Genomic DNA, 25453 nt, shown 5'->3' with positions numbered 1-25453 from the left:
ACATGACATCTTTTCTCTCCAATTCTACTCAATTTCTTTCTTTTTTGTGATTTTTAAAAATACTTGCTATATTCAACATCTATCGATTACTTTCTCAAAGTATTTATCTTCTATAGTTGAGAAACTTCTTTGTAGTCTCCAAATCTTTGACATCTTTCATTCCATATTCTATTTCATCTTATTCAACACATATCTTACCACTTTTAACCTTTCCTATCTTCACCAAGAATAAAAGTTTATTTAATTTAATTCAGAGTATCTTATACTGTTCTTCAAGCAGTTTCTCTACTTTTCCATGACAGATGTTGGCATGTAAACTACAATTATTTCAGTGGTGGTCTTTTAATTAACTGCTTATCATAAGCATAGCAATACAAGTCCCATGACATGATGTTTCTTGTTGCCTTTGGATTCATGATGAAAGTGACATAGCCAAGCCTTTTATTTGTTATTCTGAGGAGAAACTTTGGGCCATACTTCTGTTTTGATATAACCCCTTCTGCTTTCTAGTTTAATTTATCATAAGAATTTCAAAATTAATATATTTCAAAAATTAAAGTTTACAAAGCATGCTCTTCACAATAATCCTGTGAAACAAATATCACAAGCATATGTGTGTGTGAGTATGTATGTATGTAGGTATTTATATTTCTTTCAGATCTCTAATCTTCTTCCATTTCTACAGTAATAGTGATGGGGACAGAAAATGAAATAGAATTTTAATGAATTGCCAAGGTTTTGCAAGTAAATATTACATTGATATCTATCGGTCTATCTAACTGCATGTGATTATATGCATACATCTATACATATAGATATATTCGAAAAGACAAACACATATAATCACTTATGGCAGAAGCAGCATTTTCATGCACATAAGGTATACATGCAATATATACATAGACATGCATACGTGTATATACATGTACATACAAGTATATACACATATCTGGACAAATGTGTGTACTACATACACATGCATGTGTGTCTATATTCATAGATGCCTACATGAATATATTTAATATTTACATGCAAAAAACTTGGTGATTCATTGAAACTCTTTTATTTTCTGCCCCCAAGACCATCACTGCAAAAATATTAGGGGAACAGGGAATTGGAGTTCATTCTGCATTTTTATTTCTTTCTTAATATATTTTTATATTACATATATTTAAAGACACAAATATTTCTGAATTTTTTTCATGGATTGCCATAGTTTAAACAACAGTCGTGAAAACAACACTACACTGTGTCATAGCCAGCCTACTGGTGATGTTTCTCTCTGTACTTAATTAAATAGGCTGTTCTTCTGAAAGTACTGATAATCTATAAACTTGTCCAAATCTTTAAAATGGAGACTCAGAATATGAAGTTAATACCACAGTGACATGGTTAGTACATATCAGAGTTAGGACTTGAGCTCTGAACTTTTGGTATCAAGTCCAACATCCTTTCTACTTAGCTGTATTGCTAGAATGGTCATGAATTCAAGATTACAAAAATAATAAAAAATAGTAGCGTTAAGTGTTGCTCCCTGGGAATAATAGGCTTAAGAATTTCAACAGGCACATTAATTTTCAAATACTGAAAACTATGTAGAGTTAAAAAATGGTCCTCAGGATACTCTTTATCCTTTCGACTTGTCAGAGGAAAAGAATGCAGTGGAGAACCTGTTTCTTAGGAAGCTTTACCAGATTCTGATATGCTGAATAATTGAAGGATTTTGAAAGAAAAGTGACTCCACATCCTCATAAAACTAATTCCTTGCCCCAGTATAATGCAGGGCAGATGTTATGTCCTTTTGGATTTAGGAGCATCCCAGTTGCTTGTCTCCATTTTCTCTCTCTTGTCTTCCCTTCCACAGTGCTATGATCAAATGAGAAAATATTTTTAAAGCACTTAGCACAATAAAGCCCTGAACATAGTTGGTTCTTAATAAATGCTTAGACCTCTTGTTAATCCCCTTATGACTGGCTTGAGTCACAATACCACTGTTTTGTTACTCAGCTAAACTGTCATGGGTTAATTGATGTACCTTTGTGCACTAAAACAGTTTCCATTACCAGTGGCAAAATGAGCACCACTGTGCCCCCAGCTCCATATGACTTATTTTTGGTAGTGTAAGCTTGCTGACTACTTGTGTACAGGAGGAATGGGGACTGATCTTCCCTGTCACTATTAAGATGTGCCACAGGTATCCTTCACATCACTGAGTTTACTCAATAGTCTATTTAATATTTTCAATTCCACTAAAACATATGGGTTGCATATGTTATGATTATGAAAAAAAACTATTAAATTTGTTTAATGATTCCCCCTTCCACCATATTTAGATGAGAATCAGTCAGTAAAAACTTTTAAATACAATATAGTTTCACTTGGGGAGTAGCATGAAGGCAGCAACAGGAATTAACAACACACAAGATAAAAATTAGTTTAAGATAAAAGCCAGATTTTTTAAAAATGCCGACTTTCTAACTCTTTTTGCAAAATCATAGTGAAGAAAATCTTTTGAGTGTTACTATAGTGCATACTCAAAAGCTTTATCAAATTACATAGCAACTAGAGTCGAAGTTATTGCTTCACATGTAAAATTACTGTCCTCCAGTGTAGGATGAAATTAAAGTTGGATCTTATTGGTGATTGCTTTTTCACAGTCCCTGGAAAATCATTTGAGAGTTAAGCCCTAAGCGATTCAGGTACGTAAGTACCCTCAGCCTCCATAAATCCTCACCTCATTTCCACTCAAGTTCTTTTTTAACGTTGAGTCATTTGAGATTTTGACAGTGCTGCAAACTGCAGCAAGCCATGCATTCTGACTCATAATCAATGTGGACATTTGCTTGTTATCAAATGGCTTTATTAAATATTTCGAATTTGTCATTAAGACTACTACAGAAGTCCTTTATTTCTGCTTTTAATTGATAAAACTTTACAAAATTTGAGTTAGTAAAATGACAGCCACCACTACCAACACCAGCAGGTGTTGTAAACAGAAGCAGAAGAAGCTGAAACCAGTAATCATAGGCAATTTCCAAGAGAATCTAGTCTTAATTTTCACAATAGGGAATTAATTTTGGCAGTTCATTTTTGATGTATCTATATCTGTTAAAATAGATTTGGTTAAAAGTTCAACTTCAACTAGGGATAACATTTATCCCTAGTATGTAATTTCTGAGGGTACCCCAGGAAGTATTTTGAGATAGTAATTATACACTGAATAATCATTGTTTCTTTAAAATAAAATTGCAATGTTAAATTATAAAAGTAATCTTAAAATATCAGGAACATTTTCATGGATTTATTTAAAAGTTATGTGTAATAAACTTACACAAATATAGCAAAGGATTTAAGTTTCCTTTTGGAGTCTTATGATCAAATACATGATCCCTGAGAAAATTATAATCTTAGTTTAATATTGTTCTTTTGAGGTTATGATTTTTTTTTTTGCTTGTTTCTCCTTTGTTGCCGAAGAAGACCATGCCATCAGATAAATGATGACATGACTTGCACTTGCTTTGTTTTGAGTGAGGGAGGGTTGTGCAGGTCACCAGCCTCACTTCTCCTCTGGAGCCATCTGAATTCAGTGGCCAGATATTCATTAGGATGACTAGGGATGACCCAGGATGCACTGGGAGAACATGGGCCCTTTTGGCCAAGGTCTTTGTAGGTACTCACTTAGGGTGAGGTAATGCCCATTCATTGAATAGGACTGTTTAAGGAGTAGCCAGGGCATGGCCCCTTTAATGAAGTCAAGAAGAAGAAAGACAGAATTTAGAGAATTGATAAAGGGGAAAAGTAGCGTTGTTTAAAAAAACACAACAACCAAACAACTGAGCATGCCCAAGCCAGTTAGCAAAATAAAAGGCTGAACAAATCAATGATTGATATAAAAATCTACTTACATAGAACTCTGCCTCCAAAACTGTATTTATGGTTTTATTAGAATTACTATTTTTAATTTAGCATCAAGGTAGAGGTTTAGATATACAAACCTAGACCATCAGAGAATGATTATTTTCTCTCTTACCCAGTGCTGAGACACTTAGGTGCCACTAGATAAATGAAAATACTATAGAGTAAGATTGTATATGCCATCAAAATAGCCTTTCCTTGGCCATTAATAATACAAAGGACATAGATCTTATGTTTCCACAAAGGAAATTATCTATCTATCTATCTATCTATCTATCTATCTATCTATCTATTTATATGTGTATATATGTATTAAAATAAACTATGCAAATTTAGCAAGCAATTTTGTCTAACAATATAAATTTTAGAGCAATGTTTAAAGGAAAACAAACATCTAAGTATAATATGCTATTTGTATCCTAAATATCAACTGTTATAACTTACTGCTTAATCTGCTTTTAAAATTTTACTTTCAGAAATATCTTTAAATTTATTTGCTTGTGGTCATTTTTTGCTATAGAAAAACAAAACAAACAACTTGCTCTTTAGTCTCTGCATAAATTCCCAAGAATATGACATTTGAGCTTTCTTTGAAACCTTTGAGTTACACAGTAATTTTAGAGTATTTGCTTGAAATTTATTTTAACTGAGGTGTCAATTCCACCTTTCTCTTAGAATTCTTACTGAGATCAGGAACTTTTTTCCTGGAGTTTTGTTGTTATTGTTATTTAAGCAGTCCATTTTTATGAAGGATAGCTGACTTCCTACTAGTACGAAGGAAGGTTTCAAGTCAATCTTCCTTCTCTTCATTGTCCCTTTATCTCTTCCTTTCCAGATGTAAAATAGAAAAGAAGTGAAAGATCAGACTGAAATTTTAACATTCTTTATAAAACCTCATCATGGTCTCTTGCCAATAATGAAAAGGTTTCCCTGGCAACTGTGCTTGGGATTCACTGAACTCCCATACTTGTTCATGATGGATACCTAATTTATATTGAAAAGAACATAAATTCATCTTGCCATTTACAGCCTGTTCCCTGCAAGAGATCTATTATTAATTTTTAAAGGATATTATCACCCCACCCTGAACATTTTCAAATACATCTATATGGAATCGTTGTTTATTAAAAGTCTTTGTAGGCCAAAGATATATGATTTAAACATTTTGCATACATGCAGAGTCAGACTGTACTGGATTAAGGAATGCATGAACTATCCCCATAAAAAAGGATGAATTTCTCTTTATCCTACTGTATTTCTTTTGGAGGTACATACTGGGCATCTATCATGGCTAATGGAAAGACAGAGTTCACATTTTCCAAAAATTACATTATACTATCTACATATGCCATCAATATTTTTATATGTATTTTGTCTCAGATATTAAAATTTTAAGTTCATTGCATTTAGAAACTATTTTCATTTTGTTTTGCTTTTATAAGCTGAATGCAATTAATACATTTAAATAATGCAAAATATAATTTAATTCAAATTATAAGATGATGCCAGTTCACATTTAATGTAAGTCAAAATTCGATTAATGTGATGTGTGTGAAGTACTGGAGAGTTTTGATATGAAGCCACATTGTCAGCTTATACTTGCCTATCATTGTACATGGATGTGATGTGTTCTTGTATTACTATTTTACCAAAAGTTGTTATTTTTTTAAGAACCCTTAGCAAAAGAGGCAAAAGGAATAATACTTTAGGTGGAAAAAATTCCAACTCAAAATAAAAAGCTTATTTTGACTTTAGGACAAATTTGTGATGTAATTGAATGGCATGGATGTGGTCATAGAAACTCTAAGATGAAAAAAATGTTGAAATACCTTAATATACAGTATGGAACATGTTAAAACAAGAAGACAAAATAAAAGGGCAAAGTTCCACCAGCTTTTGTAACTTGCAAACTACTATGAGAAATAGAATTGCTACAATGTTGGAAATGGAGCATTTATAGTTGTATGAATTGAAGATGGCAGCAAAAAATGCATTCCTCTTAGCAGAGCAGACTTTTAGCCAAAAGTTTCAAGTTTATTTAAGGCAGTGAAAGAAAATAGAAATGAAGTGTATTGTAAAGAAAATTTTACTGTAATAATTAGTTGCATCACTTTAAAAAATTAAACTGCATTGAATACTGCTAAAATTCCTGCAGAGGCAACTAGTGCATAGGAAGATTTGACAATTAAACATTTTGATATTTCGAAGAAAATAATCAATAAACGTGGATACGTTAATCAACATTCAATGTTGATCAGATGGTAATTCTAGAAAAAGATGCCATCCTTAACTTACATTTCCAAGAATAAAAAATACTTAAACTGAATTTAAAATGTCTAAGGATCATGTAACACTTTTATTGGGGAGAAATATAGAGGGGTATTTAAAATTAAAACCAGCGCTTATTTATGTGCATGGAAATTATTGTCTTTTGAAAGATTATCGGCATCAATTCCTTCCTGTTTTGTGACAGTCAAGTAGGGAAATATGGTGACAAAAGCTTTTTAAGACTTTTTCAAGTTATCTTAGGCCAGCTATTAAAAAACTTTGCAAAAACAAAAATGTCTTAATTATTGAATAAATTGCTGATTCTAGATTATGGACCAAGTCATCCAATTATACCTGTTCCGTTCTGTGAGAATTTGAGCTTGCAAATTTACTGAAATGTGGATAAAGCTTTTCTGTACCTACCAGTGCATTGATTTATTGAAAGAGTAGGCAGTTCAGTCTATGCTGCTAAAGTATTTAAAAAAATAACAACAATAATGATATTGAGGGATGATATTCAGTATATTTTAAATAAATTTTTGCTTTCTGTAATTATTCTATTTTTGTAATAAATTTAAATTAGAAATGTATTTTTCTTATTCTTTGCTGTTATGTAATGTTTTTTAAATAGTGTTTTCTCCAGTTACATGTCAAGAAAATTTTTAGCATTCATTTTTATAAGATTTTGAATTCCAAATTTTTCCCACTCTCTCCCTTTTTTGGAAAGTAGTAGGCAGTTTGATATAGTTTATACATGTGTTATCATGTAAAAATGTTTTCATATTAGTCACAGCTGTGAAAAAATAAACAGATCAAAAGAAAAAGAAAATGCAAGAAAGAATAAAGCGAAAAAGTTATGCGTTAATCTGCATTCAGAATCAGTTCTTTACCTGGATACGGATAACAGTTTCTTTCATGTAATTATCTTTGATCATTGCATTGTTGAGAAGAGCTGAGTCATTCATAGTTGATCATCACACAATGTCGCTGATACCGTGTACAGTGTTTTTCTGGTTCTGCTCATTTCTTTTTGCATTAGTTCGTACATGTCTTTCAAGGATTTTCTGAAATATGCCTGTTCATTATCTCTTATTGCAGAATAGTATTTCATTATATTCATATACCATAGCTTGCTCAGCCATTCCCGAAGTGATGGGCATCCCCTAAATTCCTAATATTTTGCCACCATAAAAAGGGCTGTATCAATGTTTTTGTACACGTAGATTCTATTCCATTATTTATGATGTCTTTGGAATACAGACCCCCTAGTACTGGTATTGCTAGATCAAAGGGTATGCGCAGTTTGGTTTCCCTTTGGGCATAGTTCCAAATTGCTCTCTAGAATGGTTGGTTCAGTTAATTCCCTGGAATTGTTAGCTGTCTCCTGTTAACTGTTGGATTGTATTAAATACTATATATATATATATATATATATATGTAAACATTTAGCTGTTAACTGATGAATGAATGGTGATGCATCCAACAATTCATTAGTGTCCCAATTTTCCCATGTCTTCTCCAACTTTTATCATTTTCCTTTTTGGTCATATTAGTCAATCTGATAGGTACAAGGTGGCACCTCAAAGTTGTTTTAATTTGTATTTCTCTAATCAAGAGTGATTTAGAGCCCTTCTTTTCAATCCCATAAATGCCTTTGATTTCTTCATCTGAAAATTGTCTGTTCATATCTTTGGTCATTCATTAATTGGGGAATGGTGTGTATTCTTATAAAATATGCCTCACTTCACTTGAGGACTTTATCAGAGACACTTGCTATAAAGATTGTTTCCCATATTTCTGCTTTCCTTCTAGTCATGGTCACACTGGTTTTGTTTGTGCTAAAGTTTTAAAATTTAATACAATCCAATAGTACAATAAAAATGTTCTATTTCATATTACAAGAGTAATGTTCTATATCTCTTGTTTGGTCATTAATTATTCCCCCATAGATGTGACAGGTAGACTATTGCTCTTCCAATTTGCTTATACAGTCACCCTTTATGTCTAAATCATCCCAAAGGGTTATCAAGTCTACTTTTTCCTACATTCTATTTACCTTCTTAGTTTCTTTCTTTTTTTTTTTGGTTCAATTTATAGAGTTATGAGAGGGGATATTTGAGATTCTCCCATTAGTATAATTTTTCTATTTCTTCCTGCAACTCACTTGCCTTCTCCTTTAAGAATCTGGATGCTTTACCACATGATGCATATGTGACTATTCTTAATATTGCTTCATTGTTTGTGGTATCTTTTAGCATGATGTAGTTTCCTTTCTTATCTCTTTCAGTTAAGTCTGTTTTTGTTTTTACTTTGTCTGAGATCAGGATTGCTACTACTGCTTCTTTCTTTTTTTATTTCAGTGGAAATTGAATAATAGATTCTAATCAAGCCCCTTAATTTTATTGTTTGTGTTTCTCTGCTTCAAGTGTGTTTCTTGTAAACAACATATTGTAGGATTCTGACTTTTGGTCCACTCTCCGATTAACTTCTATTTTATGGGAAAGTTCATCCCATTCACATTACAGGTATGATAACTACTTTTGTATTTCCCTCTATCCTATTCATCTTCCTGTCTGTCCCCTCTTTTCATCCTTTCCATCCTCACCAGTATTTTGCTTCTGTTTACCATTTCACTTGATCTGCCCTCCCTCCTGTCAGTCCCCACCCCTTCCCATTGGTTAATCTCCTTCCTTCCTAGTTTCCTGTCAGATAAGATAAATTTCTCTATTCAACTGATTATGTATACGATGCCCCCTTGAAAGAATACTGATGAAAGTACTGTTCAAGCGATGTCTATTGCCCACTCCCCCATCTTCCCACCACTGTAATAGATCTTTTATGTCTCTGCATGTAAAATAATTTGCCCCATTCTACCTCTCCCTTCATACTACACCCAGTGTACTCCTCTTTCTTATCCCTTAATATTTTAATGTCATTTCCTTAAATGTAGCTTATACCCATACTCTCTGCTTATGTATATTCTGTCTGGCTGTACTATTAGTGACACAGTTTTTAGAATTACAAATATCGTCTTCCCAATGTAAGATTCTTGAGTTCAAACTTGTCAGAATTCATCCTCTGATACAAAGTTGTGCTATGTGTGAGATTTTTAGTAAAATAATTTTTCTATTCAGTTAGTCAGCACACATGAACTAATAGAGTAGAAGTCTTTCTATGTGTGTGATAAAAGTATTGGTATTTATCTGATAATGCACAAATATTCTCTTTCATGAAACTACTAAAACTGAAGCTAAGGGCCACTATCATTTTTAGAATCCTAGAGGCATAATTGAAAGGTGTCCTAAGTAAATAGATCTCTTGGTTCTCAAGAGTATTTGTCTGTTATATATGAGTATTCCTATTGATATGATCAAAATTGATTAAGAAAAACTCACAATGGGCTTTTGTTTGTATTTTTACATGGGTAATGATAATCAAGTAGGACTTTGGACTGAGTTTTATTCCTTATAAATAACTTAATTTTTTATTGTTAAGAAGTTTTACTTTATCACTATTAATGCAGATGTTTCATGTACCCCACAAGTTAAAAACATGTGACCACTACTTGTTTCAGATTTGTTCAAGATGGATCAAGTGTCCTAAAAATCAGAAATTTAGAATCTTAGAGATGAAAGGCTTGTTAGTGGGCATCTAGTAAAGCTTGCACTTCAACATGGATCTCTTTTGAAATATACTGGACAAGTTGTCATCCAGACTCTAGTTAAAGACTTCTAATGGGGAGAGAAACCACTCTCCCTTTCAAGGCCACTCATTCTACTTTTGAATAGTCTTGGTTATTATGAAATTTTCTCTCAAATTTATTCTATAGCTACCTGTCCGATACCCTGTGCTCTGTTTCTAATTTTGTTCCCTGGGATTAAATGGAACAAAATCTAATCACTCCTTTAAAGAGTTAAGCATTTTCATTTTGATATTGCATAAATTTCTCCCTCTCAGAAAATTATCCCATATAAGATAGAATATATTTAATGGGAAAAAAAAGAGGAATAAGAGAGAAAAAAGCAAGTAAACCTATAAGTAAATTGGAAAAATCTGGAAATATGTGCAATGTTCATTCACGAATTCCCTCATTGCTAGAAAATGATATGGGGGAGATGCCTTCTCATTTATATTCTTTGGAACTATGTTTTTCCTTTGTAATTTTGCAGAGACCACTTTCAGTTTTTTTGTGTGCAAGTCTAAAAAGGTTAACATATGGTAACCCTTCAAAGACTAGAAAACAGTTAGCATGTCTTCTTTAAATCATCCATTTGCCAGGCTAGGTATTACTAGACATAATCCAATCCTTAAAGAACTTGATAAACCACATTAGTCAAGAAGTCAAGTATAGAGGTACTAATCAAAGCCAGAAATAGATCTGAGTGTTATAATTTCTACACATTTTCCATGATTGCTGATTAAATACATATCTGTGATTTAATATCTGTGAAAGCGGGATTAAAAAAAGCTTCTTGGTTTGGTTGAACTATTCAATTTTTTTTCTTAATGCAATACTGATTTTTGTACAGTGAACTTGACACTGGTTACATAATACCGCTCACCACAACATTTGGTCTCCTTCAAGAATTAATATTCCTGGAATCAAGGCTTCTGTAAAAAAGGCTCTTTAACAAACAAATGAGACAGAGAAGGGAGATATGTAAATAATATCCGAGAAAGTAAAAGGAGTAAATATGAGGATGGAGTAAATGAACCATTCTCAAATAAGAATATCACAAAGTGAGCAATGAATATTTTCCAAATTTAGAAAGTGAATAATACTTTTCAGTTTTTCAGAGGCTAGAAAGGATTATGAATGAAACACACTCTGATATGAAATATAGTGTGGAAACGGTAAAATGATGAGGTAGAGAGAGAGGGGAATAAAATAATAATAGCAAAAGTAACATTAAACTCAAGGAACTTGGAGAGAATAGGATGGCAGAAGGACTTTGGGGAGAGTATGAGATGAAAACAGTGCAAACAAAATAAATTACAGAAGTTGTTTACCATCTTAAAATAAGAGGAAAAATAGAAAAAAATGATCTATGTGAAACAGTTAAATGGTGCAAAACATAAACCTTACAAACATTTGCCTCAAATATGCATAGCTGAAACACCTCAATAAAGTAAATGAGAGGGGCAAAATGGAAAAGAAACCAAACTCAACAGTTTGCTACACACAAGATTAAAAATTAAGAAAGCATTCTTCCAAATTACCTAAAATTTTTTAGTGACAGCCTTGGATGCTGGCTATGCCACACATTGCATTGTGTACATCTCTCTGGGTTCCTGAGGTAGGAATAGGAATATGCTTCTTCTGACCCTTCCTGACAGTGTCCCCTTCCCCGTTCTCCTCCTGAATGGATCTCAATTTCCTAAACCCACCCCCTTCAGAGGGAATTCAGACCTCTTGCTCCACTTTGACGTTTGGGCTTATACTTCATTTTCTGGACCAGACTCTTCCAACACTTCATTGGATGGATAGGACCACTCTCACTCCTTGTAGGAACAAGAAGTCATCAACTGAAACCATAACAGTGAGGTGGAGGACAAGTCGTCCTTGCCATTCTCTTTGTTACTAGTCTTGCTAGCTCAGTGGACGTTATCATATGTCTTGTCTGTGAGACTACTAGACATTGCCACCTGAACTGCACACCTGGGCCTTGCTGTATTCTGTGAGAGGCACATGTAGGAACACCAGACTTATCCATCTATCTTGGATTGAAACTGTTCCTTACATACCACCTCCCTAAGTAAGAATGTGAACCTTTTGTAAAGAAGGACTATGTCCCCTTTCTATTTGTCTCCCTAGTTCCTAGCATAGTGATTGGCACATAGAGAGTGCTTTATAAGTGATTTTTCCTTGGTTTATTTATTCATTCACTAATTTACCTAACACCAGGAAATGTCAGTCTGTCTATGCATTTTAGAGAACAACTAATTATTAAATTAGAACCACTCACAGATAGGTATTGAATGAGATGTATTTTTGTGAGTTCTAGGAGTTTAAAATGAGACTTCATAAGTTTCTCCTGTTGAAATCCTACATTTACAATAAAGGCCTTTCCAAATGAATGATCATATATGAAATTAACATCCATTTCACTCCCTCGTCAATAATCCTCTTGCCACCCTAAGGTATTTCTGCCCCCAAATCTTGCTGTGCAGATTGGTAACTTTCTCTCCCCTATTACTATTTGAGGAAAATTCCATCCATATCTTGAGTCTTCTCATACTCTCTGACCAATTCTTCCTCAACAACTGTCTTGCCCAGAGGTTTGTATCCACTCCCTTACCTCCTCCCATTTTTGGAACCATGAGCTTTGATCAAGTCATCTCTATCATTCAGTAGCCCCACATCATTCCAGCAATTTTCTATATTAAAGTAACCCACTATATTAAAGTATCACCCCTCCCATATGTGTATTGTTTTCCCTCATGAGAATCCAAACTTTTGAGAGTAGGGATAATCTTTGCTTTTATATTTATATCTTCAGCTTTCTAAGTACAGTGTTTATCAAGTGAAACCTTAGAAAATGTATTTTAATTTATTCTTTCACACTATTTTGGGGAAAAGAAGATAATATATCCAAGATTTATGGGTGCAAAGAGAAGCAGATTAATGATGCAGAGGCTAGGGCCCTGAGTCTGAAATTAGAAATACTTGAATTCAAATCCAGCCTCAGAATCATTTACTACTTGTGTGAAACTGGGAAGTCACTTAAACTTTGCCTGAGTTTCCTGAATCATAAAATAGCACTTAACCCACTGGGTTTGTACAAGGAATAATTGAGATAATACAGTGCCTGGTATATCAAAGTAAATACCTTCCTGTTTTTTTTTCCTTCCAAATGAAATATATATTGAAGGGCAGACTTTATAGCTAGAAGAAGATGAGAGGGATGCTTTTGGTCCTACAAGTTTATGTCCAGATAGAAGTGATAATATAGCAGCCTCCAAGATAGCTTCCCAACTTCTCTTTTTGTAGAGTCTTATCTCTGATATAGCTTAGGGGTACTTCCCTGATTTTCAGTGATTGATGGGGACAGGAGGAGGATATTATCTATTACCTCTGATTCCAGACATAGGATTTTGAGATCTCTGAATATTTGTAATTGGTTTAGGATGATGGGAAGTCTTATCTGTGATCCTAGAAAGCCTGCTATATTTTGGCCAAGGTTGATAACCACCTATCAAGTTATAGTTATGAAGATAAGAATTTGTAACTTGTATTAGGAATGTAAGTCAAATATAAGGTGAAGCAAATAAAGGCATATGGAGAAATTAAGGTATTAGCAGCATGAATATTGCTAAGGAATTCCTTCTCTATCTTTTTTCACCATTTTCAGGTACAGGGCAATGGATTATTTTTTGCAAAGTCCTTTGATAAAAGTTCTTATAGCTTTTTCTCCCCTTGGAATTCTACATGTAGAAGTTCACATGTTCTATAAAGGAGGAAAGAATAAACTGTCAGTACAAAAAGACTAACTTGGAAAAAGGCTTCAATTATTAATATAGCTATGCAACAATGTGTATGTGTAAAACTATTCTAGAGAATGCAATATTAATTCATTTATATTTATAAAGGAAAGTTACAACTTGCAATTACAAAGATTCTAAAGCACAAATTCATCCTTATATGGATCATTAGAAGGGTCCTAGTAAACCATATTGTCAGTATTATGGTTGTAATATTGTAATGGTTCAAAAGCTGTTTTATTTTCTAATTCTTGCCTTTAGTAGGTAGCAGCTACTTCAATAGTAAATTTAGGAGGTTGTGGTCAGGATTTATTTAATTAGAGTCTAGACATAAATCCCTCATTCACTGGGGAAACTGAGCCATCCCCATCAGTCTACAGTATTATAGTGAAGCCTAAATAAGTGGGGACAGCATAAGTATAAGCTTAGCTGTAGGTGTCTTGGTGCATTGCTGTTTTTCCATTCATAATTCTGTCACAACCACTTCTACTATTACTATGACTGCTTCCTGGTATGGCTGCCCAGTGACTGAGTTGACAAGAAGTTTCACATTCTCACCCTTCTTCCTTCCCTACCCACCCTCATTGAGAAAGCAATCAATTCAATGTAGGTCATGCAGAACACTTCCATAACAGTCATGTTGTGAAAGACTAACCACATTTTCTTCTATCCTGTCCTGTCCTCCATTTATTCTATTCTCTCTCTTGACCTGCTCCCCCCTGCAATAGTGTTTGCTTCTGACTACATCTTCCTCCAATGTGCTGTCCCTTCTACTATCCTCTCTCTTGTATCACCTTCTCCATTGCCTTCCTGCAGGGTAAGGTAGATTTCAATCCCCAGTTGAGTGTGTGTTATTCCCTCCTTAAACCAAATCAAATGAGAGCAAGGTTCACTTATTCCCTTTCACTTTCCCCCTCTTCCTCTCCATTGTAAAAACTTTTCTTGTCTCTTTTATGTGAGATTATTTACTATATTCTACCTCTCCCTTTCTCTTTCTCTAGTACATTCTTCTCAAAAGTTATTCTTTTAAGGTATTCTCCTCTCTCTCTCTCTCTCTGTCTCTCTCTCTCTCCACACACACACACACACACACACACACATACACACACACACACACCCCTACACATATACATATACATATATAATATACACACACATACATAGATACATATTATCTCTAACTACCCTAATACCAAGAAATGTCTCATGAGTTACAAAGGTCATCTTTCCATATAGGAATGTAAACACCTCAATTTTAGTAAGTCCCTTATCCTTATGGCTTCTCTTTTCTGTTTATCTTTTCATGTTTCTCTTGGTTCTTATGTTTGAAAGTCAAATTTTCTATTCACCTCTGGTCTTTTCAACAAGAATGCTTGGAAGTCCTCTATTTCATTGAAATTCCATTGTCCCTCCTGAAGTATTATAATCATCTTTTCTGGGTGTGTGATTCTTGGATCTGATTGTAGCTCCTGTAATGTCTGGAATATCATATTCCAAACTCTCAGATCCCTTAGTGTAGAAGCTTCTAGATCTTGTGTTAACTTGATTGTATTTTCAGAACACTTGAATTGTTTCTTTCTGGCTGCTTGTAATATTTCCTTCTTGACTTGAGAGCTCTGGAATTTGGCTACAATATTCCTAAGAGTTATCCTTTTGGGGTCTCTTTGAAAAGGTGATTGGTGGATTCTTTCCTGTTCTATTTTACCCTGTGGTTCTAGAATATCAGAACAGTTTTCCCTTATAATTTCTTGAAAGGTGACGTCTAGGTTCTTTTTTATCATGGTTTTCATATAGATCAATAATTTTAAAATTATTTCTTCTTATCTATTTTCCAGGTCAATTGTTTTTCCAATGAGATATTTCATTTTGTCTCCTATTGCTTTCATTCTTCTGGTTTTCTTTTACAATTTCTTGATTTCTCATAAAGTCATTAGCTTCTGTTTGCTCCATTCTAATTTTTAAGATAGTATTTTCTTCAGTGAGCTTTAGAACCTCCTTTTCCATCTGGCCAATTCTGGTTTTTAAGACATTCTTCTCCTCATTGACTTTTTGGACCTCTTTTGACATTTAGGCTAGTCTATTTTTAGAGGTGTTACTTTCTTAAGTATTTTGGGAGGTTTCCTTTAACAAGCTGTTGACTCATTTTTCATGATTTTCTTGCATTCCTCTTACTTCTCTTTCCAATTTTTCCTCTACTTCTCTTACTTGATTTGCAAAATTCATTTTGAGCTCTTACATGGACTGAGACCATTTCATATTGTTTTTGGAGGCTTTGGATGTAGGAGCCTTGACTTTGCTATTTTTCTCGAGTTGAATATTTTAATCTTTCTCTAGCTGTATGCTTTGATCTTCCTCATCTGAAAGGATGGAAGAAAATACTTTTTCAAGATGAAAATAAACTTCTATAGTCTTTTTCTCCCTTTTTGGACATTTTCCCAGCCAATTGCTTGATTTTTGAACTCTTTGTTAAGGGGAAGGTATACTATGTCAAGTTTCAGTGGTTTTGTGTAGCTGTTTCTAGAGATATCTCTAGGGACCTGTAAGTTCTCAGTCCTTCCAAAGTGATATAATCAAGATAGATATGTTTACTCCTCTCCTGGCCTGCTCTCTAATGTAGGAGTCACCACAAGTACTCTTTTCTGTCCTGGAACTTTGAGGACAATTCATTCTCTACATCTGCCAGTGATTCCACCTTGCTAGTTCTCCTCCTCACTCCAGAAATGCCACTCAGAACTGTTACCCAGATAAACCACTTGATTCCCCAATTGTCTGTAGGCCATGAGCTGCAGAAGCAGCTGCCGCTGTGACAGTGGCTGCCACTGCCGTGGGGCTCAGACTGGTGCTGGGCCAGTACCACATGCCCCTCTCACCTGGCTAAGAGAGTTTTCTCACTGACATTTAAAGCTGTCTTTGGTGTTTGTGGGTTAAGAACTCTGGAAACCTCAGCAGCTTCCAGTGATTCAATGTCCTGAGCTCTGCCCTAGTCCCATCTGTTCCAGTGCATTCATGGGCCAAGCTCAGCTGAGCTTGGTACAACAGATCCTTCCTGTCAGCCTTCCATTTTGTCTTGGACTAGAAATCTGTTTTACTCAGTCATTTTGTGGCTCGTGATACTCTAGATTGTGTTTAGTCATTTTTACAAGTATTTTGAGGGATTTGGGGGAGAACTCAAGCAGATCTCTGCTTCTGCTCTGACATCTTGGCTCTGCCCCCCTCATAAATTCCAATTCTGTTACAAAGGATGATAGGGCCACAGTTCTAGAAATGGTGAGTGATTCATAAGCTACTGAGTTCAACCTTCCCTTTTACTGATGAGGAAACTGGAGCACAGAGAAATCATTTACCCAAGGTGATATAGGTCATGAGTTTCAAAGAAGGATTTTAAACTCATTTCTTCTAAATTCCAGAGCCAGTACTCATTCCAGTGTCAAACTGCATTTTTGTTAACCTGTCTCACCTTGGAGAAGTCATTTAAATAATCTGAGCCTGTTTCTTCTCCTGTAAAATAATCAGGTTGTCTTAGATGATGTTTAAGATTCCTCCAAGCTCTAAAGTTATGATCCTTAATACAGTCCCTTCAGATTTTCCAAAAATCAAGGTTATTTATGTCAGGTGAATAATTCAATTAAAAAGTACCAATAGTGAATAAGGTGATAGGGATACAAAGAAAAAATAGTCAAACAGTCCTGCAGTCAAAGAGACAATATTTTAGTAGCAGAGGCAACATGCAAATATAAAGGTATAGCTATATATATATATATATATATATATATGGAGAGAGAGAGAGAGAGAGAGAGAGAGAGAGAGAGAGAGAGAGAGAGAGAGAGAGAGAGAATTTTTAAAAGGTAAATTGCCTAAGGAGGAAAGACACTATTTCAGCTGATTGAGGAGGGAGCAATATAAGAAAGGTCCCCAGCAGAATGTGGTATTTGAAAAGAGTCTTGAAGGAAAAGGATTTTAAGATTTAAAGAAGTACAGATGAGGAAGGAATACATGAAGAAAGTCAATATAAAGGACAGAGATGAGAGATGGAGTGCCACATTAGAAGAATATCAAAAATGCCACTTCAATTTGACCAAATAGTGTTTGGAGGGCAGTGATGTGTAATAACGTAGAAATTATAGACTGGAAATATAGAATGAATCAAAAAAATATCAGAGGAGTGCAGTTGGTAAGGAGCTTTAAGTGATCCTAGAGCTAATAGTAAATTATCAAGAATTTACTGAATAATATAGAGAAATGGTCAAACTTAGGGAAATCACTTTGGCAACTGTGTGAAAGATAGACTTGGGCAACAGGAGTTCTAGAATCAAGGGGAACAATTGGGAGGCTATTGTAATAATCTAGGCAAAAGGTAATGGTGCCTGTGTAAGTGAAACAAAGGAAAACCATTCAAGGAATATTATTCAGGTAGGAATAAGAAGATTTGGCTGTTGATTGGAAATATAGGATGGAAAAGAGGAGTCAAGGACACTAAAGAACCAAACCTTGGTTACTGGAAGAAAGTATTTCCCTTGAATGAAGTATGAAATTTAGAAGAGAGTAGGTTTGGGGAAAGATAATGAGCACTGTTTTGGACATATTGAGTTTGAGGTTTCTATTAAACATGTAGCTTAAAATAGAAAAGAGGCAGTTGATGATGTTGATCTCATGTTTAGAAGAAATCCTAGAACTGAATATGGATATCTGATGTTGGAGCTGAAATCATTTGCATAAAGATTACATTTAAATCCATGCATTGCTGATCAGGGGGTAAAAATGTGTGATATTTGGTCTACAAGTCTAAGTTTGTCCAGTAAAGGTTAATGTGTCATATTTTCTCTAGCATTAAATGAAGAACTGTAAGCAAGATAAATTAATTTGATTCTCAACAAATCAGAACTTGATTTGAGTCAAGCATCAGACCAATGCTAAAGCCTCTACCAGTCTTTCGCCTATAATCCTTAACTGTCACAAACTTTATTACAAATGTCTATACCTACAGGTGGAAGATTTAAGTCTAAAATTTCAATGATAATTTTGTTTCATTGTGAAGCTGTAGTTGCCTTGCTTGACACTCAAGACATACTAGAGATGATGATAGAAATATATATATATATATATATATATACACATATATATATATGTATGTATATATAGTATATTAGATATACATCTATACATATAACATGTATAAATATTTATATTTATCATATATGAAAATATAAATAATTTATATAAATATATAATATATTGTACAAATATAATAAATATACAATGTATATTATATATTGTAGAAATGAGAGTTGAAGCAAAGGAAGTAAATGATTGAATGAAAAAAAGCAGATTATTCATTGTCCTTACGTACACATTTCTCTTACTTGCTACCTCTATGGCTTTGATAATTCTATTTTTTTCTTGGAATGTTCTCTCCCTCTTTCCCCTGCTTTCTATATCCTTTTAAATTCTTATTTTGCTTTTAAAGCATGGATCAAACAAATGCTGCCTTTTCTGGAAGCCTTTTCTTAACATCCTCTTCCCTATTTCCCTAATCCACTTCCGAAGTTGGTAATGGATTTTCTACATTTCTACGCTCAAAAATCTCACAGGATCTTTCTTACATCTCTTAATTGCTGTGTTAAATACTACTCTGTATTGCAATTATTTATACCTCTGTCATTACTGCCCCCCCCAACAGGGTTGTAGATTATAAATCTCTTTGATATGTCTTTGATAAATTTTCTCTGTCAATGTTAGTATAGTGGTTTGGACAAATTAGAAAAAAAAAATGTTTATTTAATTGAATTGATTCTCAGAGACAAGTTAAATCCTTTTTAAAAAGCATCTGTCATTTTGTATTGCTCACATTTCATTCTTTTTTACATTATGATGGTTAATTAAATCTTGACTATAACAATATTGCATGCTAGGTGGCAGAGAGTTTATTTTCTTCCCCTTCTTTTGCTTTAAAAATATTTGGAATAAGAATCTTTGTGAAGTCATGCATTAGGTGAGAAGAATTTGACCTATGATCTTTTTAATATGAGATGATCCACTATCTCAGTCTTTAAGAATTCTAGATTTTTATTCATTATTCCAAATATTATGACTAATGAAACAAAAACAATGTGGCATTGCAGATTGAGAGGTGATCTTGGAATCAGAAAGACTTTAATTATTTGATCATTTGATTCAAGTGCCATTTTTATACATACTATGTCTGTGACCCTTGGAAAATCAATTACCTTCCTAGTGCCCCAAGTGAATTCTCTGTGATTTTTAAAGAACAGATGATGATTGTTTGAGAGTTCCTCACTGGGAAAGAGTCCCCTAATCTAATGAAATCTCATATTGTACCTCTTATCCTTCCCACCCCACAAGGAAAAAAACAAGAATGTATTACTTGTAGCTGTATATTACATATAATCCCCAAGCAATTGTTTTTTAGACTAAGACAATTGAGACACTGATAGAATTTCAGAATTAGAAAGACCTCAAGGTCCTTGAATCCATTCTATATCTGAACAGGAATCCCTACAAAAACATCCCTGGCAATTGATCATTTGGCTTCTAGTCATTCAGGATTTCATAATGGACAACCCATTATTTAAAAAGTTAAGCTATTCTGCTTTGGATGGCTCTAATTATTAGAAAGTTTTCCTTACATAAAACCAATATATGTTGTCTAATAAATAATTCTTATTGAAATTATAACTTTCTTTTTACTATACTTATATTTTTAAAACTAAATTTATCACAGTCTTTTGGCAGTTAAGTGGAAAACATCAAAAACAGCAAGAAATGACTGATATGATTGTCTTAGGATTATTTTTTAAACATATTGAAGGATAATGCTGACAGCCATGTTTCATTTTCTTTATTAGTGTGAGAGAAATGCACACCCAAATCTGTACATAGACAATTTATGATTTGACCGTAAATATAATTAAGCTGCAATTATTCTTCATTGCTTTAAAAATGGAGGTTGAATATATTTGAAAGAAATGGCAATGCTGGGGATAAAAATATTGAACTGAACATCGGCAGAACAATCTTCTTCATTTCATCCTAACTACTAATTTTTGAAGTTTAATAGAATTGGCAATTATGCCTTAAATGTTCTTCTGTTGTTTATATTGTATAATTGGACTAATTCTAGACAGCTCATAGATTTCTTATGAGCAATGGGATTATACATAAAGGGGACATGTTGTAATAGGAATAATTTTTGAGGTATATTTGTGTATTTCTTAGTTTTTATTATGACTCTAGAGCTAATATATGTATGTATATACACAGAGAGTATAACATATCTCATTTAAAAATTAGTCTACATTGAATACCATTGTCAAATAAATTATATTTTCTTGAATTCACAGGTACCTCTGTTCTACAGGTGACAGCTACGGATGCAGATGATCCAACATATGGAAACAGTGCTCGGGTGGTATACAGCATTCTTCAAGGACAGCCATACTTCTCTGTTGATCCCAAAACAGGTTAGTCCTCTATTTTCATTATATCCTTTGATCTTGATTAGAAAAACAATGCATTTCTGTTCTTTGAAAGCTTCTCTTCTACTCAGCATAATAAGTTGGCCATCTACATTTTAGACATCCACTTAAAATAGTGTTTTATGCCAGCATGATTTTAATTACTGAAGACTCAGATTTATTTTTATTTCTGATGAGATTATTCCTAGATAACTTTATTTATCTATCCAAATGCCAGAGAAAATCAGAATGCCACAAAATGCTACTGGTATAAGTTTAAATGAGTTGTCTGTGTTTCCAAATGAATTTGAACTATACTTGAATGTGAATCTCTAAGTTGAAGAGGAATACATTGTGTATTTAATATCAGGATATTACTGCCAAAGAAGGTGAAGAATTTATTAGATGCATCATTCCTAATATGACTTCAGTTGTGGGGAAAGACAAATTTTGCACTACTTGGTGTGTGTGTGTGTGTGTGTGTGTATCTATGCATGCATGTATGTATATATGCTAATATCCCTTAAGTTAGAACTCAGTTGCAATTAACTATTGAATTTCTCTACCCAACCAGCTTTTAAACATCTTTTTATGGGAAAAATTAAAATAATTAGCTTGAAGTGGTTGAAATGGGAAAAAGAAACTCTCAGAAAGTTATTAGGCTACTGAGTCAAAAGTAGGAAGTTATTCATAAATTCATTCAAGGAAATAGGATCTTCTGCCTTCTTTCCCATCTTGCCTCAACCAATAAGTTAATTTTACTAATAATATTTCCTTAGATTTATATAGTACTTTGTGATTTTCAAAACTAATATTATCACATTTTATATAACTGTAGAAATTTGTGGTTAGGCAGGACTTTAGAAGTCACCTCTTCTAACCTTCTCATTTAATAGTTCAGGAAACTTAAGCCCAATGAGGATAAATTAATTTTTCAATATCACACACTGTTGCTGTTATAGTGGAGACAGGACTAGATGCTACAGTTCCTCATGACTAGTCCAGATCTTTTTCTTCTAGATACTATCACAATAATTTTGTGAAGTACGGAAGGACGATATTATTATCTTTATACTTTTGTGAAAATAAATTCTGACAGGTTATAACTTCTTAAGGCTATATGGCCAATAATTACAATGGCAACTGTATTCAAGGAATTCTATTTTAGGAGTATAAATTAAGTAAGAAGATGTACTCAATTTAGCTTTCTAAGCAAAAATGGAAATAAGTGTCTTAAATATAGTGCAACTCTTTTTTTTTCTTGCCTAAATGCCCCTAAGAATCATATGAGAAATGGACTGTTTCCAATCAGTTGCAATCAGAAAAAGAAAATGAGATTCAGGGAAGTTGGAAGATTTTATTTTCTCTTTTTTGCAAGAACCATGTCTTATAAGATCTTGTTGAATCCCATAGAACCCAGCATATTTCTCACAGAGTTCATGCTTTATATATGCATATAATGCTTTGTTGGACCCAAGTAAGCTTCAAAGGGGAAAATGCTTCATAAAAGTCTATGAAACCAAATATAAGTTGGGATCTGAAGTCAAATGTAGCTTTTAAAAAGAGGGAAATATTAATGATAAATATGTATGGACTTCTTTTATGAGTAGAATCTGTAATTAGACAGGCTAGGGAAGTTCCAGTAATGGAAGGGATCTCAATATCATTGCAAGTCAAATTACATTACAAATTACAGGTGCAAATATGTTGAACTTTTAAGTAACAAAGGCTGGATAGTAAGGCAAGTATTCCTTCTTCCAAGTCCACTATGCTAACATATCCTATTTATTTGTACATTTTTAATTATTGAAAAATCTTGAATATTTTAAAGGGGTGGGCATTATTTTTCAATTGTGAAGCTGTATTCTATGTGTTGAGGATAACTCTGTTAAGGCCAAAGAAAGGGTAGGGACTGTGGCTGTCAATGTGGGATGTTGTCAAGTGAGCTAGAAACAAAAATGGTACTCCTAATGCCAAAGTATCAGGTAGATCTATATCATTTACAAATTCTACAAGCAAAAATGGAGGCTTCATCCGATCAGCAAGAAATCTCTTTTGGCAAATGTGTGTTTCTAGAGGTTTTAAAAAACACAAATAGGAACATAATCTACTGTCCTTCAAAAGTAAGAGAATCATGCGCAAATTTAATCTTTGATTTCCTCTACATAAATTCCTGTTTTAAAGTTAATATTTGTCTTTAAATACAAATTTTCTTTGTCTTCAAAAAACTGTTTTCAAAATATTATAATATATAAAAGGATCTGATTTATCATTTTACACACACACACACACACACACACACACACATACAGAGAGAGAGACAGACACAGAGAGAGAGACAGAGAGAGAAAACACCCTTACATTTTTTTTGCTAAAGAAACCAAAACTAAAATATCTCTACTGCAAATTGTACAGTGTTCTTAATACAATGGATTTTTGTATTTGTTTGTTTTTTTCCGTTTTTGTACTTTGTCAACTGAGGGAAATGTCTAGCTAGTGTGAGGTCAAACTGTAGCAGAGGTTCTACTAAATACACATAAATAAAGAAAATTTATGCAATGTTATGAAAAGTACTGATCTTCATATGCCCTTTAAAGCATTAAGCATTTCCATTAAAGAGATAAAAAATATTTTCAAAGAAAAATTAGTCGTCATTCAAATCCGGTCCATTAGTTATATATATATATATATATATATATATATATATATGTCTTTCTCTTGAAAGAATAGGAGAAACTTGAATGAAAGGCATGTTGCCTTTGTTTATATGTTGCCTTTGTTTATATGCTGTTATTTCAAAGCTATAACATTTTGAAGGTAGTTGAATGAAAGCAACATAAAAACACATGACTATTGGTTCATGTCCTATGACATTAAAAGTTTTTTAAATTATTAATGATATGGGCCTATGACCTTATTTTATTAATATTTTGTTAACTATATTTATATGTTACTATTTTCCTTTGTAATCCTCTGTATTTTATTTTATATATTTAAATGTGTTATCCTGAGAAGTGCTCCATGAGCTTTCCCAGACTTTCAGAGAAATATGGACTAGTTCAAAATTTATTATGGTATTTATGTTATTTTATTCAATTGTAAACATCATTTTTTAAAGTCAGTTGTACAATATCCCTATCAAATCTGTGCTTAAAATAAATATGTTAGAAGAGTTGAGCCAAAATGTTTGAGTAGCAGAAGTACAGGCAGATTTTTATAACCAAGTTCTAGTGCACATTACAGGGCTGACTAAGGAAAAGACTTGAATCTACATTCCATGTTGAGAAGTATTTGAAGGTCTGAAGTTGTGTACCAAGCAAGAAGCAAGTTAAGAATCAAGCAATATCTATGTGTCTGTGACCTCAGAAATGGTATGAAGTCTCTCTTTCAGATTCGAGCTCAGTCTGTAGCCTGTAGTAGAATAATTGTCAAAGGAATCCTAATCCGGAGGTGAACCTACAGTTCTGTCAATCTGAAATGTTTATAGTGGTTGAATCCAACAGAAGTCCACTGGAACATCTAAGCAGGTACAAACTTATAAGAGTGCTATGTAGACCCAAAACCCTATCTAGAACTTGCAAAGCTTAAATCGGGAGGGCAAAAATCATACATTAACCATAATTAAATCACTTTGAGATGACTGAAAGTGTTCAGGGGTCCATATTAAGGTGTCCTTGAGATCCTGAAGTAATACACTTCTCAATAATCCCCCCCAAAAGTAGAAGGGCCAGATCAGACATCTCCTGTAGAAGTCTACAGAGTCCAACTCTAAAAGAAGGTTTGAAGTGAGGAAATATGCTGCAAATATGAGCAAACAACACAAGTTATTACACAAAAGGCTGCCTAGATGGTGGAGTAAAAAGAAGCAATGTTGCTGAGCTCCTATCCACAGCACCTCCAGACAAATCTAAATGCACCAGACTAAATAATGATAAAGACATTCCAAAAAAAATGGTCCATCAGTCTAGATTGACATAGGAAGGCAGGTACAGATGTCTGCAGAAACTAGGGACAAAGTTGAAGACCATGTGGTAGGAATTTTCCAGGGTCCAGGGAAGAGCTGCACACCAGCCCTAAAGGTAAGTCCTAGACCTGTTCTGGGGCACACCCAGACCCACACTGGGACACTGGGATGGGCATGGTGCCAAGTGACAGCTTTGTTGCCACTATCCAGTCTCAGGTCTCAGATCCAGTGAAGAGTGAGTACAGGATTTGCTCACAGCATAGAGAAACTGGACAGTGTAGCAAAAAACGAAGTTCAAAAGTCAGATACAGCAGAAATAGTATGGTTCAGACTTTAAACACAAAGCATGGTC

The 25453-nt window shown here is 33.7% G+C and overlaps 1 protein-coding gene across 1 annotated transcript in view; it reads left to right on the top strand.

Annotated features, from left to right (window-relative positions):
• Nucleotides 1-25453, top strand: part of CDH18 (cadherin 18) — a 673500-nt gene that overhangs the window by 355596 nt on the left and 292451 nt on the right. Inside the window, exon 5 of the mRNA XM_072605468.1 lies at nucleotides 21024-21143. Within this exon, the coding sequence (XP_072461569.1) occupies nucleotides 21024-21143 (120 nt within the window). The remainder of the gene's footprint in view (nucleotides 1-21023; nucleotides 21144-25453) is intronic.

Source organism: Notamacropus eugenii, chromosome 4 (assembly GCF_028372415.1).
Source record: "Notamacropus eugenii isolate mMacEug1 chromosome 4, mMacEug1.pri_v2, whole genome shotgun sequence".
In the NCBI taxonomy this organism is placed as follows: Eukaryota; Metazoa; Chordata; class Mammalia; order Diprotodontia; family Macropodidae; genus Notamacropus; species Notamacropus eugenii.
This window is presented reverse-complemented; position numbering and strand designations above follow the sequence as displayed.